Source organism: Aulonocara stuartgranti (genome assembly GCF_965226115.1).
Source record: "Aulonocara stuartgranti genome assembly, chromosome: 3".
Classification (NCBI taxonomy): domain Eukaryota; kingdom Metazoa; phylum Chordata; class Actinopteri; order Cichliformes; family Cichlidae; genus Aulonocara; species Aulonocara stuartgranti.
In genome coordinates this window covers 36,873,929-36,889,625 of record NC_138941.1, presented here as the reverse complement: position 1 = coordinate 36,889,625, position 15,697 = coordinate 36,873,929, and the positions used below count along the sequence as shown (strand labels likewise).

General features: G+C 40.4%; 1 protein-coding gene across 1 annotated transcript in view; it reads left to right on the top strand.

The window, feature by feature from the left end:
• Window positions 1-15,379, top strand: part of LOC309701914 (active breakpoint cluster region-related protein) — a 21,685-nt gene extending 6,306 nt beyond the window's left edge. The window contains exons 5-22 of the mRNA XM_082526234.1: window positions 460-567; window positions 652-706; window positions 790-842; window positions 1,009-1,146; window positions 1,274-1,395; window positions 1,566-1,734; window positions 2,066-2,179; window positions 2,272-2,347; window positions 3,887-3,982; window positions 4,191-4,265; window positions 4,368-4,465; window positions 4,873-4,974; window positions 6,592-6,755; window positions 7,031-7,170; window positions 9,830-9,964; window positions 12,965-13,070; window positions 13,388-13,529; window positions 15,171-15,379. Coding sequence (XP_082382360.1) covers window positions 460-567; window positions 652-706; window positions 790-842; window positions 1,009-1,146; window positions 1,274-1,395; window positions 1,566-1,734; window positions 2,066-2,179; window positions 2,272-2,347; window positions 3,887-3,982; window positions 4,191-4,265; window positions 4,368-4,465; window positions 4,873-4,974; window positions 6,592-6,755; window positions 7,031-7,170; window positions 9,830-9,964; window positions 12,965-13,070; window positions 13,388-13,529; window positions 15,171-15,272 — 1,995 coding nt within the window. The 3' untranslated portion in view covers window positions 15,273-15,379. The remainder of the gene's footprint in view (window positions 1-459; window positions 568-651; window positions 707-789; window positions 843-1,008; window positions 1,147-1,273; window positions 1,396-1,565; window positions 1,735-2,065; window positions 2,180-2,271; window positions 2,348-3,886; window positions 3,983-4,190; window positions 4,266-4,367; window positions 4,466-4,872; window positions 4,975-6,591; window positions 6,756-7,030; window positions 7,171-9,829; window positions 9,965-12,964; window positions 13,071-13,387; window positions 13,530-15,170) is intronic.
• Window positions 15,380-15,697: the final 318 nt, after the last annotated feature.

The window sequence follows — 15,697 nt, the reverse complement described above, 5'->3', positions numbered from 1 at the left end:
ACATTGTGGTGAAGCTACAATACATTTCCAGACACTTTTATCATTTTCTGAAGGCAATATGACTTTTGAAGTCTCATATTGTGATGAGTCAGAGAGACGCGGTGTGACAGATGGCTGAATTCCATTTGGCTGTTTCAGTTTTAGGTTTTCTGTCATTATTTTACTGGAATGGAAATGAGCTTTTGTTTGTTGTATGTAAGACCCAGGTTTTTTCCAGTGACTCTGTTTGTGGGGAAGATATGGCTGATAAAAAGGAAGGATGACATCATTAACAGAAATCTCATTTTCTCAAGTTTAGACATTGGGTTAAAGTTTTTACCTACCAGGCAATTTTAGATGGCGATAAACAGCCTGAACTGCTGCTGATTTATTCAGGCTACTTATCAAGCGTCACACAGCTGTGTGTGCACTGAGGTTAGACTTTGGACCTTTTTCATCCAGTGTATTTTACCTTTGCAGGTGAGCCAGATTGGTCTGTACGGTGGCTTCATTGAAAACTATGTGAAAGCTGTTGAAGTGGTTAGGAAGTGCACCCACTCAGACCCTCGCTTCCGAACTCTAGCAGAGGTACTAAAGATCCTGCACCATCACAGTAACATTTAGCTGAGTCACACTGCATCATTGCTACTGCATCTTCTGCTGCTTTTTCAGAGCATGATGTCTAACAACGGCACAGACAAAGCTCGGACTACGTACACATTTGAAGGTACTTACAATAAAATGTGATTTTTTTTTTTACAAAATACATACATGTCTGCCAGGGTCTGATAGCTCTGTTTGTGTTTTTAGCTCTTCTTTACAAGCCCTTGGACAGAGTTACAAAGACCACATTAGTGCTGCAGGTAAGACCTGGACGATTTTATTAACATCCTCCTCTTAGTGTTTTTTAAATCGCTCTGGTGTTTGATTGCATTATTTTTAATGACGAGTCCATACATTTTTTTTCCTGGAGCAGGAGCTCTTTCTTGTTTTGTTTTTTCTGATTTGGCAACCTCTGTCATCTTGTAGGATCTCCTGAAGACGACGCCAACAGAGCATAGAGATTACACAGCCTTACAGGAAGCTCTGAGATTGTCTCGCAGCTTCCTGTCTGGTGTCAACGAGAGTTCACAAAGTAAACGGGAGGTCACGTTAAGTCGTGGGATGGTGAGTTTAGTCTCCAACCCGATCCCTTCAAATGAATATGGAGAAAAGTTATATAGGACGTATGCCCTGCTGAATGTATACAGGCACCCATTTTACAACATGTCTGTGTGTGTGTGTACTCTCCCAGAGACGCCAGCTAATGCGTGATGGCTTTGTGGTGGATGTGAGTGAGAGTGAACGCAGCCTGCGTCACCTCTTCCTTTACACCGACCTCCTGCTGTGCACAAGATTTAAACATGCAAATAGAGGGTGAGCTTAGCACGAGAGCGCATTAAGGCTTGTGGGGAATGTGGTCAACCTGCAGCATGCAGTGTGCATCTGCCTTTTCACAGTTAAAAAGGAACCCTCTTAAAACTGTTTAAAGGTGTGGAAAGACTCACAAAATCTCATGACGCCTGTTCATGCTGTGTTTCTCCTAGGAAGCAGGACCAGTACAGATTCTGCTGGTATCTGCCTCTCGCCGGTCTAAGACTTCGTTGGGTTGCAGACAAGGAACGGCCGCCAGAAACCAACGTGCGCTTACACAACATACGAACAAAGATGTACGTCCTGCGTCAGCAGCTACTACAGCAGCTCCGGCAAAATCCGGTGTGTGTTTATGACACAGAGAGTGAGAGAGTAACCAGATGACTTAAATGTAAACATTTCTGGTAGCACTTCATAATACAGCCTGCAACCTACATTTAACAACGGGGTTGTTTTTTCTAGTACCTAAACATACTCATCAGTCTGCACAGTAGAACAAGGGACTAACAACTTTTAGTTTTACAGTAAAGAGGAAACAAACAATTTTAATAACTTTTTAAAGTGACCAGACAATGAGATAATGGTGATACTTAAGTATTTTTAGGTGCTGAAAATGACAGCCTAAATTCAGAAAACATACATTACAAATGTCACTGCATTTCTCTGTATGAAGAAAACATCCAGGAGCCTGGCAGCTCGTAGCCAGAAGAAACTGGAACAAATGGAGCTGATGTTGCTCACACACTTGATTGCTTACAGACTGGAGCTGCACAGCCCCAGTGGCAAGGTATACGAGCACACACACATTCTAATGTAGTTCACTTAAGTCCTAAACAACAGACTAAGATTACACAATGGCCTGTTTTTGTCTTATCACAGAGTCACGCTCTCCTCTTCTCCTCTCTCTATGAACTAGAAGAATGGAGGCAGGCCATACTCAAACTCACCACAGCTAGTGAGTACACAGCTTTTGACCACTCTGGAGTGTAATTACGGCTACTCTGCAAATCTATTTGTAGCTTTTCAAGCACTGTTAAGTATTTGTGGCCAGCTGTATGTCATGAAAGTGATTGAAGTCAATCTCGCCCCGGAGCATATTTTACTTTAGTTTAGTAGCTAAATAATGAACTAAACGTAAGTAATTATTTAGTTTAATTTATTAACATTTGTAATTACTTATTAAAATACCATCTTCTGTTGTGCTGCTAGCAGGCTGTGTGTAAGAGTTGAGTCGACTTAGGAGAGAAGCGAACGTGAGATGTCTCGTGGACAGCATGCGGTTTTTCATAAAATGCCTACATGTTATGTTTAAGGAAGTTGAGGGTCTTAGAAAATGTTCTGTAGGTCATGTGAGGCAGTGTTGCATCATTTATATGAGCAAAAAAAACTTGTTACTTGTTTCTGGCCACTATAAGCTGGTTATAATACTAGCTAGCTTGGTTGCTATGTATGGGTACGTCGCAGAGCCAGATAACAGCTAATTACCGTTACTACACACTCACTGATGACTTTATTAAGTACAGCTGTTAAAATCTGTGTTTACTCGTATCTCATATCGGATATCTCATCAGAACACCACATGACATTACCTTGCATTTAAGTTTGTAGCCATTGGTCAAGGTCGCCTGCTGAATTTCAAAGTGATCATCAGAATGAGGAAGAAATGTGACATCGAATGTGGTGCGGTTGTTTGTATCAGACGGGCTGCTCTGAGTATTTCAAAAACTGCTGATCTGCTTGGATTTTCCCACAAAACCATCTATAGGGTTTATAGAGAATGGCATGAAAAAGAGAAAATATCCAGTAAGTGGAAGTCCCCTAGTTGATTTCAGAAGTCAGAGGAGAATGGCTGAAGTGCTTTGATCCAACAAGAATGCAACAGTAACTCAAATAACCACTTGTCAAAACCAGAGTGTGCAGAAGAGCATCTCTAAATGCACAACATGGACGTTATAGCAGCAGAAGACCACACCAGGTGCCGCTCCTTTCAGCTAAAGGAAACTGAATCTCATATGCTCACCAAGATTGGATAATAAAATGCTGCCTGGTTTGATGAACATCTGATTCATCAAACCGGGCAGCATTTTATTATCCATTTATTATCACATCAGAATTGGGCAAGAACAACATGAATGCATGGCTAAATTAACAATTCAAGCTGGTAGTGGTAGCATTTTCTTGGTACACTATGGGTCCCTTAGTACGAATTAACATCACTTAAATCCCATAGCTATATTCTTTTAAAATGGGAGTAGTTAGGAGCTGACTCACTTTTGGAGTCAGCCTCAAGTAGTCATTATGAGGAATGGCAGTTTAGGGTTTTGGTTTTTTTTTTTTGGGGGGGGGGGGGGGGGGGGGGTGCAGCCTGCCTTTCATATGCTTTATTTTTTTAGCTTTAATTGAGCCGAGCTTCAAGTTTCTCTCACTGGGGTTCAGACTAATGTGTTACTCTTCTGTCAACTGATTGTTATTTGCTTTGTGTCATGTTTGCCAGACATAGAAACTGTCCCTCCAGACTTGCTCACGTTGACCAGTTCGTGTGTGAAATTGAGAATGACCCAGCAGCCACCTCTACATAGCACTAACGCCGGTACACATCTAAGACTCACTTTTTTCTCACCACACAATCACATCTGTGTCTGAAATGCAATACACTGTGTGAGGTTCTCTCTTTGATCTTTACATGAGACCCACAATACCTTTTACCACAGCTTTCCTCGTGTGTGTCCTGTATTACCATTATGCTTTTATTCAGCGTGAATAAATCCAGTGAGATTTGTCTCTGTCTCTTTCCTCAGGACTGAACGAGGAGGCGCTATGTGGGACTTTGAGTGTGGCCATTGATTCTGCCGCTGGCCTACAGCAGCCAGCTTGTATGCTTCTTAGCAATTTTGAAGCATCATGAGAGACTGGGCTATCTTCTGTCTAAGCTAAATAGTTTGGTGGTCATTAATGATGCTCTCTTTCTCACTCAGGTGTGTATGTGTGTGTGGAAGTGGATGGCTTCAAGTTTTACGATCAGCAGACCCAGACACACTCTTCAGTCCTCAGCCTAAACCCTCACTGGGACCAGGTTAGACTCAAGCCTTTTGAAATATGAAATATTACATTTGGCTTTAATATTGAGTTAATTTGTTAAAGTAAAGAAAATAAGAGACATCAGAGCATTTGAGGAAAAGTCCTACTATCTTGTAGATGGGATTTGTCAACCAGTTCAAGGTAGCAATTCTTCATTTCTTCTTCATGTCTAGCCAGTATCCGACATGATGTCAGGTTTGAGCTTAGGGGATTACAAAAGTCTGCACTTCTGGTGTGACAATACCATGCTTTAAACATTATCAGAGGCAGTAAAATCAACACTAAATCCGACTAGTAGGCCGAAGTGAAGGATTTAGAATAAGACATAGATTCTCCACATGCAGCTTAAGGAAGTTAAAGTCTTTTTTCATTGTTAACATCTTTTTTTTACATTTTAAACAGGAGCTGTCTTTCCAGGTGGACGGTGCACAGAACTTGAGGGTGTTATGTGTGAGTCAGTCAAATGGACAGGATGATACTGTTCTGGGAAAAAATACAGTAAAGGTACGGAGAGGCCTAAGAACTTCAGCTTTATCTTTATTAATACCAGTAAGCTGGTTTTCAATATAATATTAAACATATAATCCAAGATCTTTCCCAGCAACACTGAAGAAAAAAATATGTTAAAAATGGGTTTTAACAGTTGCAGTTCCTCTTTAATTTGCAGAGATGATTAATGTCTATTCTGGGTTTGAGCCCACAGAAACTGTGGTTCACGTTGTAACAGGACTTGTCCAGGATATTTAATACCAATTAGTGAAAATGGAGTTTGAGTCAGTGTTGATGGCTAACTTAGCTCGTACTTTTCTAAATGCATGCATTTGCATGTAATCATTGGTTATTATTAATCTCTGGCTTGAAATGAATTGAACTGAATGATTAGCTGAAGTACTTTTACTATTTGGCATCGTGGCCATTTGTCACAAACTGGCTCAAAGTAGAGGACGAGATAACAGTTCCTACAAGAGGTTTATTCAAATAAAACATCTTAAACATAAAATTATTTTAAACATAAAATACCTAAGACACAAACATCAAAGTGGGTGATGACAGGTGGAGTGAAAGCAGAAGGGAAATGCAGGCAAGTGGCTGGGCATCAGCTACAAATTTTAAACTACAGCAACAGTAGTGCACCATTGTTTCCAATGACAGTAGGAGAGACCTGCCCTCCCTAAATGGGCCCCACTCACTCCCATTGTAAGCAATGAAAGCCACTCAGCAGGAAATGAGAAGGAGTTATCCCTCTGTGAGTGAGAAAAAGAAGAAGAGAAAAGAGGAAGAGAAAAAAGAAAAATGAGGAAGCTTTTTTTGTTTTTGGAGCAATCAAATGAATCATAGATAACTAAATGCTTAAATAACATTAAATAACTGTGAGAGAGACACATGAATAATAGAGCATCACATAATTTGTTTTTTGTGACATCTTCTTACCCTAACCCCACATGGTCACTGCGGATGGCTGGCCCTCCCTGAGCCTGCCACAGCTTTCTTCCTGTTAAAAGGGTTAATGGGTTTTTTTAATAGAACGGTTGTTTTAGGTGTCAGATAATTTATAACATAGTAATGAATGTTCTGTGAATTTTTGCTTGGGTCTCCCACAAAATCTGAAATTGCCACTGAATTTAAGAGACAGAGAGTAAAGTTTTATAGCCTGGAAAGCCTGGTGAGCTACATTACCTGATGGCGCTTCTATGTCAGGCAGTTATCAGTAAGAGTAGGCCAGGATGTCCTTGAGACAACAGTAGGAGGGTAACATAATCTAGGTTAACCAATAGGGCATAGGACATTGTCTAAACTTGACTTTTGGCACACATAGCACGCAGGGACCTATCCCAGCTACCACAAGGCAAGAGGCAGGCTACATAGAGACAGACATATTGTTTTATTTTCTGTCTTATCTTGTGCAACTATTTTTGAAAGGTATTGCATAAATGAAGCTTATTATTATCATTAATTTGGCACGTGCCTTTTTTTTGCCAATCCAGATATATAGGTTAGGGGTAAAAATGCCCAATGTAATTATTTCACCAGACAGATTTTTTTCTAACTAATGATCCTACCATTTCCTTTATTTTAAAACCCCATGTCAAGTTGAATTTTACTTTTTTCTGTGTTCATCAGTTGGACTCTAAAACTCTGAATAAGCGATGGAAAAAACAGACCCTACAGCTGGGCCAGGTGGAGCTCACCCTCTCTCTCAAGTACTGTCCCCACCCACTGGGACCACCCAGCTCCACAGTTCAACAGCCGCCAATCTTTGGCGTCCCCATTGAAACCGTGGCAAAGTAAGTTCCTGCCTATCACGTCAGTGTGTCAGCTGGCTCCCTCTTGGCCTACCCGAACAGTCTAGACACCTTGAAACTGAAAGCTGTAGCTTGGTTCAGAGTTTTATTTCCCCTGTGTGCCCTTTCGTGGAGCTAGTTTTCAGTTTAATTTGTGGGAAAGTAGATTAAAGGGAAGCAGAAGTGTGGCGGGAGTGGAGATTGAAATGAAATGAAACAGCCTATCAATCAAATGCAACATAACTTACACAATGCTTAAAGTCTCAATCCTCTGTCAGACAGGAGGGAGTGCTGGTTCCTCATGTGGTGCGATGCTGCGTGGAGGAAGTGGAGAGGAGAGGCATGGACGAGGTGGGAATCTACAGGATTTCAGGAACAACCAGTGAAATCAGCACGCTCAAGGCTGCGTTCAACAACAGTAAGAAAAACATAACACAGAAAAATGATCTTTTTGTTGGAAAGTGCAGTGATAAAGAATTGTTGCAATGCAAGGAGCAGATTGGAGTGAGCTGCAGTCATCAGGCTCTTCACTCAGGTCTTCTTTAACATGACCAGAGATGGGCAGTAATGTGTTACTTGTAACGCATTACTATAATCTGATTACTTTTTTCAAGTAACGAGTAAAGTAAGGGATTACTATTGCAAAAACGGTAATTAGATTACCGTTACTTTCCCGTAGGAACGCTGCGTTACTGCGTTACTAAAACTGTGATTTTTTTGCGAGAATGTCTCATGACAGTGACGTAAGCGAGTGCGACATTCGTGACAACAGCTGTGTGCAGATCAACAATGGATAATATATCGATTGTGGGAGAGAGTATGAGCGTGCAGCGTTTAAAGCGTGGAAGCACTGACCTTACTTTGAGTTTGATTCCATAAAAAGTGACAAAAACATTAGCGTCCATCGTGCGTGGGAAGAAAACTTCTTTTACACCGAACCCCCCCCCCCCCCCCCCAAACAAGCTCCGAGTGCGCAACGACGTAATGGGAAATTCACAGAGAAACTCGCGGATTTTTCAACTGACCGCTGCACACCTGCACCAGAGCACACCTCCGCCTGCCCCACTCCTGCTTTACAGGTGAAAATAGAGCAACAGGACCGCTGAGTCTTTGACTTTATTTATTTTCTGCTGTGTTTTACTGGCATCTATTTGAAAGACTGAGTGTAAACAGAAAAAATATTTTATTTCATGTGCTGGAATGTGCAGAAAATAGGTTTAAATGTTAAACTAATTTCTTTAAGTCAGAGAATGTTGCATATAATTAAATTTTTGCTTGATGCATAAAGTTAAAAGATTAAAACTAATAAAACAAGTTAAAAAAAAGAGACTTTTCCATTTGATTACATTTTGTATGATGGATTATGTAGAAAAAGTAGAATTGGGCTGAAAGATCTATCGCTTTATCACCTATTCAGGTTGTAAATCATGTTTTTAAAAAGTAACTAAGTAACTAAATAATTAATTACTTTTGAAAATAAGTAATCAGTAAAGTAACGGGATTACTTTTTTGGGGAAGTAATCAGTAAGTAGTTACTGATTACTTTTTTCAAGTAACTTGACCAACACTGAACATGACCCAGACATTTTCAGCTTCCTCATCCTCTTTCCTAAACATTATTCAGGACAGTCCTTTTGTTAATAGCAAAAGTCAGTGAGAATCAGGAACTGCAGTCAAGGGAAATAACATGCATGTTTGTCTTTGAACTTCCTTGATCCTGGGTTTTATCTTCCCGCCAAATAGTGCCTCATATCAGCATGGTAACAAGTTTTTACAAGTTTTGTTAGGAAAACTGCAGCACGTTATTGAAACATGTGTAAACATACATGGGAGTACAGTATATAAGGGAAAAACAGCATTTATGCAGTTCTAATAAGGTTAAGTCAAAATTTCAACTTTATACTTCAACACAGTCTGAGCTCTCTTGGGCAGTTTGCTTGTCATTTCTGTAAGAAGTCTTCAGGAAAAGTTCTCCAGGTTTCTTTAAGGACATTCAAAGCTCTTCCATGAATGTTGGCTGGATTTAGATGATACTTCAATATTGAGGTCTGGGCTCTGGGGAGGCCAGACCATGACTGATGGTGTTTCATTGTGTGTTTCTATCCAGGAACACTTTAACTGAACTATATTTGGGATGCTTAAAAATGAAATTGAAATACCTCATTCTTTTCTCCTTATTTCTCTTCCTTAAGAATTCCCTTCCTTTTTTAAAGCCACACTGTTCGGATGAGGTTTCAGTGAACAGCAGATTGATAAACTTAAGGGTTCTCAGGTCCTGGGTCTTAGATACACCTTTTTCCTATTTATTAAGGACAGTTGTTGTTGTTGCTGTGAATAGTTTTTTAGGCCTACTTAACAAAATGAAAAGTGATTCCAGACTTTTGCACAGTGCTGTATGTTTGTATTTAGCAATAATGTTTGAGCACTAAACATGCAGTATAACTTAAAAAGATATAATTAAAATGCTAAACTGAAGGCTCAAAGAGGCATCAGTTCATTGGTTGCAGACCAAGAATTTTTAAAAACTCAACTATCACCAAAATAATTCAAATTAATTTCCTTGAAATCGTAACTTTCTTCCAAGAGAAACACTAGTGGTGACATTTGACCTTGACTCTTGAGTTTAGGTGCAACATCTCAGAAACATTTATCTCTTGCTAGTGCTGCACTGTGCCAAAGATAGCTGACTTTAAACCCACATGTTTCTTTTGTCTAGGAAAGAACTGACTGAAAAGTGAACACTGTCATTGTTGCTAGCGACTAAAATGTCTGTTTAGCTAAAAACACCTGATTGCTTTAAAAACGTATGCACACATTCAATATCAGACAGATTAATCAATGAACGGCAGTCTTGGAGGATGAACACTTAATATGCAGGCAAACGTATATTATGGTCTGTTTGTCTTGTTTATCGTAAGAAAAACAAAAACTGACTCAAAATCTTTTACCTGATGATCTACATCTGCAATGCAGCGCATACCCATACATGTTCTTGTGCCTGTGAGGAAGGAAGTGAAGGTTAAAAGAAGATACCTGTAATAAAGATAATTATCATTATCTGTCCCTTTTCTGATCAGATCTCCGTGAAGCGGTGACGAAGCTGAGAAGCGCAGAAGTGAACGCTGTGTCTGGTGTTCTCAAACTTTACTTCAGAGAGCTGCCTGAACCCCTGATACCCACTGAGCTTTTTCAGAGTCTGACAAGAAGTCTAGGTAAGACAACACATCCCCAGTACAGTGGGGCAAAAAAGTATTTAGTCAGCCACCGATTGTCATCATTTTAGGTGGGGGAACTTGCACAGAGGTCAGTAATTTGCACCAGAGGTACACTTCAACTGTGAAAGACAGAATGTGAAAAAAAATCCATGAATCCACATGGTAGGATTTGTAAAGAATTTATTCGTAAATCAGGGTGGAAAATAAGTATTTGGTCAATAACAAAAATACAACTCAATACTTTGTAACATAACCTTTGTTGGCAATAACAGAGGTCAAACGTTTACTATAGGTCTTTACCAGGTTTGCACACACAGTAGCTGGTATTTTGGCCCATTCCTCCATGCAGATCTTCTCGAGAGCAGTGATGTTTTGGGGCTGTCGCCGAGCAACACGGACTTTCAACTCCCGCCACAGATTTTCTATGGGGTTGAGGTCTGGAGACTGGCTAGGCCACTCCGGGACTTTCAAATGCTTCTTACGGAGCCACTCCTTTGTTGCCCGGGCGGTGTGTTTTGGGTCATTGTCATGTTGGAAGACCCAGCCTCGTTTCATCTTCAAAGTTCTCACTGATGGAAGGAGGTTTTGGCTCAAAATCTCACGATACATGGCCCCATTCATTCTGTCCTTAACACGGATCAGTCGTCCTGTCCCCTTGGCAGAAAAACAGCCCCATAGCATGATGTTTCCACCCCCATGCTTCACAGTAGGTATGGTGTTCTTGGGATGCAACTCAGTATTCTTCTTCCTCCAAACACGACAAGTTGAGTTTATACCAAAAGGTTCTACTTTGGTTTCATCTGACCACATGACATTCTCCCAATCCTCTGCTGTATCATCCATGTGCTCTCTGGCAAACTTCAGACGGGCCTGGACATGCACTGGCTTCAGCAGCGGAACACGTCTGGCACTGCGGGATTTGATTCCCTGCCGTTGTAGTGTGTTACTGATGGTGACCTTTGTTACTTTGGTCCCAGCTCTCTGCAGGTCATTCACCAGGTCCCCCCGTGTGGTTCTGGGATCTTTGCTCACCGTTCTCATGATCATTTTGACCCCACGGGATGAGATCTTGCGTGGAGCCCCAGATCGAGGGAGATTATCAGTGGTCTTGTATGTCTTCCATTTTCTGATGATTGCTCCCACAGTTGATTTTTTCACACCAAGCTGCTTGCCTATTGTAGATTCACTCTTCCCAGTCTGGTGCAGGTCTACAATACTTTTCCTGGTGTCCTTCGAAAGCTCTTTGGTCTTGGCCATGGCGGAGTTTGGAGTCTGACTGTTTGAGGCTGTGGACAGGTGTCTTTTATACAGATGATGAGTTCAAACAGGTGCCATTCATACAGGTAACGAGTGGGGGACAGAAAAGCTTCTTACAGAAGACGTTACAGGTCTGTGAGAGCCAGAGATTTTCCTTGTTTGAGGTGACCAAATACTTATTTTCCACCCTAATTTACGAATAAATTCTTTACAAATCCTACCATGTGAATTCATGGATTTTTTTTTCACATTCTGTCTCTCACAGTTGAAGTGTACCTCTGGTGCAAATTACTGACCTCTGTCATCATTTTAAGTGGGGGAACTTGCACAATCGGTGGCTGACTAAATACTTTTTTGCCCCACTGTACATGACAAAGCAAATGCATACTGTATGCATACTTCACTCTAAACCTTTAAACTACTTGCATAGTTTGTTGTTAGAACTGGTATCTCTTCAGTGCAAATTCATCATCTAGAAGCTTTTTACTGCTTGTAAAGGAATGAAAAAAAGAGGCTAAAACAATTATAGATGAATCATCTATCAAAATAGATATTCTGCTTCCTGTGAGTTTTCACAGCCTGAAAACTGAAGCCAGTTCAGAAATACCTTAGATGTGCTTTCTTTTTAATGACAAGCAAGAGAGATCGGGCTGCATAAAGGCCGATGGCAAAACAACTGTTGATCTATGACCACAGTGAACTGATATGTTTTTCAGCACTAGTTTCAAGTGTTACTGAATGATGCACATTTGCATGTGATGGTTGTCAATAGAGCGAGAAAAGAGGAGAAAGCAGGGTACACTTCAGGGTGGGCCTGTTTTACATTGTGGTTGTGGTTGATTACTCATTTGAGAGGGTTCCTGTGTGAACACAGAGGAAAGGTGCTTCAGTGCGTCCTTATTACCCACCATAAGTGTCTTTTGACCTATCTCTCTCCCCTCACCCCCCAACTGGTCACAGTAGATGGCTACCCCACCCTGAGCCTGGCACTGCTACATGTTTCTTCCTGTTAAAAGGGAGTTTTCCCTTCCCACTGTTCAAGTGCTTGCTCATAGTGTTGTCTGACTGTTGGGGTTTTTTGTCTATTATTTCAGAGTCTTTACCTTACAATATAAAGTGCTACCTTGAGCTTGTTTTGATTTAATGGTAAATATATAAAATGTAATTGAATTTGAGTAAAACAAGAGGATAACACACAAGGTGAAGTATCTATGGTGTGCATTTTGGTGCATCTTCAAGACATTGTTAAGGTAAAGAAAAGAGCATTGAGATCAGTAGCTTCTGCTGCCACATTATTTAGCATTGTTATTAATATTTCACATTATTCTTTTGTCTTCTGCATGTTTTAAATTGAAATCAGAAAAAAATGATTAGGAAATGACATCTGCGGTGAATTTTTTCGCAAGCTTTGCTTGTGCTGTGTAACGTGCTTTAATTGTCAGAACCACCCCTCGCTCACCACATCTGCTTTCAAAGCACAATATGGCAACAGTCAAAATGCTTTGGAGATTTCACTGTGGCACCATACAAACTAATGGGGAGCGTCCATCTTTTATATAAACTCTATTTTACATACAGGGGAAAAGGGGTTTGTATATAAACCCTGAAATTCCTTCTGCAGAAGTGAACAATAACCCTATTTCCCTAAGCTTTATTGACATGAACAGCACCTTTAAATGATGCCCTGTGAGTCTCACAGACACTACTCAGTTAACTGCATCCTGGCTGATTTTCATGTAGACATCCAAGAACAAAACCCACGGCTGGTCTCCATGTTGTCCCTGCTGCAGTCTTGTCCTGATGCCAACCGCCACACCTTCCTCTACCTGCTGTATCACCTCCAACGGTATGAATCCACAGCTTCACCCATGACATGGTTATATTGGTTTAACCTTCAGGATAATTATTTGAGTGAATTTTGCTCTCTCTGCTAGTTAAAACTGAAAAATGCTTACTTTTAAAAATATGTAGGAATATGAAAAAAAAATACACTTAGCTCATTAAACAAACTGCACAAAATGCCGTAATGGTCAGTTAACTAGAACACCTTACACCGGGAAGTAAGAAATATAAACTTTATTTTTTATCTTTACAAATCAGCTGATATTTTCAGTCTGTGCCTAAAACTTTTTAATGTTTTCAATCTTTTTTTTTTCCTTCCAGAATCTCAGAGAGGCAACACATTAACAAGATGTCTCTACTAAACCTTGCCACTGTGTTTGGGCCGAGTCTCCTACGCCCCCCAGTGGCTGGGCAGGGACACCATGGGCCCACTGTGGATATCTCTCAGGAGGTGGTGGTACAGGTGAGTGGATACCTGAGAAAAAGACTGATGTCTGGAATTAGCCGTGTTTAACACAATGTCTGCAAATTTGCTGTATTTATTTATTTTATTTTTTCTAATGATTAATTAATGCCAAAGTGAAATAATTAGTAAAAACAAATGAAAGGTGAAAGTAAATGTCAGAGTAAAGAGCGAGCATTACTTACCAAAAAGGCATGGTTTGAAAAGAAATCAGGAAATCACAACTGTGAGCTGGGAGTATATAAACTACAGGTCAGCTGAGTGGGAAACTTGATAAGAGAAAATGTAATGACAAGTTGAGATTTGCATGAAAACAGGCATAAGATCATATCGTCCAAACTCGACTCCCTACCTCCTTTTCCTTGGTGTCAATGGAAAAAGTTGTTAGGTCAATGAAATGTGTGATGAAGAACAGTATGATGCCAGCTGTTTTACCGTGTTGAAACTACAATGTCCAGAAAGCAGTCTGCAAAATTTCCCCCTTACTTCAACCAAACTTGTTGGCACGCTGATCTCATAGGAAGAAGATCCTAGGTTTGAATGCACCAACCAGCTGGGGTCCTTCTGTGTGGAGTGTGTATGTTGGCCCTCTATGGGTACTCCGACGTCCTCCCACACACCAAACACATGCATGTTGGCTTACCCAATGATCTGAAACTAGACATAGATGAGAATGATTGTCTGTCTCTATTTGTCTGTTTCAGAGACAGAGGTTGGGGGCTCAAGCCTACACCAGCTAACCTGATGTAAAGATGAATTAACAAATATTCTTAATGCTGGCAATAGAGCAGTAGACTTAATTAATACAAATTCAATTACAGCAAACCTTAAAGAAATTTTGATATAAGCTAGAACAGGGGTAGGCAACTCCAGGCCTCGAGGGCCGGTGTCCTGCAGGCTTTAGAGCTCACCGTGGGTCAACACACCTGAATCAAATGATTAGTTCATTACCAGGCCTCTGGAGAACTTCAAGAAATGCTGAGGAGGTCATTTAGCCATTTAAATCAGCTGTGATGGATCAAGGACAGATCTAAAACCTGCAGGACACCGCCACTCGAGGCCTGGAGTTGCCTGCCCATGAGCTAGAAGCTTGATCTGAAGAGGCAGCATCTTCATTATTGTTCATATTTCACCTCTGGGTTTAAAAAACTGTTGTTAAAAAATAAAAACATACTAAAAAGCTATAGTGTGAACATGGAAACATACTTCTGTTTAACATTTATAAGATCTGACCCACTTCGTTAATTTTTCTGATAATTTTTGGGACATTTTGGGTTTTTTGACTGATTTGCTATGAAGGCTGGCTGGACCATACTTTATGGTCCAGCCAATGCATCCTGTGCTAAAGGAGGTAGTAAAGGAAACTTTACCTTTCCTTGGTATGTAGGGAATTCAAGCAGCTCTTTTTTTATGGCTGCTCAGACTATTCAGTTACACCTCGTGACTCGATCAATGACTGAAACTCCAAAAAAGTATGACATAATGACATCATCAGTTTTCAGTTTCCAGAAATTGTGCAAAATTTTGAACTGAAATACATTTCAAAGCTCTGAGGTGTGTGATAACTTAGAAACGTGTGTTTCTTTCACCATGGACCTGATGTGTGTGTGTGTGCATGTGTGTGTGTGTGTGTGTGTTCAGGTCCAAGTCGTTTTCAGCTACCTGCAGTGCAACAACCTCCCTGAAGCCCAGCTCTCTCTGCCACATGACTCAGACACTGAGGATGAGGCCACCCACATATGAGACCACCAGCTGTGTCATGGCCAGCAAGACATATAAATGGTTAGAAACCACACTGTGAGAGACTGCTGTAAGATTACCAGTAAGAATAAACCTATTTATTGAATTTTAAAAAATGAACTCTTGTGTGTTTTTTGCTACATTTAAAATTTGCAAAATTTGTTGTTAGATATGTCCCGAACAGCAGGTCGTAAAAGACACGTCAAGCATTTAACTGGCCAAAGCTAAAATAGTTCTATACCTACATCACACATTATATTAAACTTACATAATATAAAGTAGGAAGCAAAGTAAACCAGTACTTTCAACAGTAGATTCAGATAATGATGACTTTTCGTGTCAGTTCAGTACATTCATGACCTGTTAGGTATACAGCATACCAACAAAGTCTATTTAGTTTTCAGTAAAAAGTCATCTTAAGGAATCAA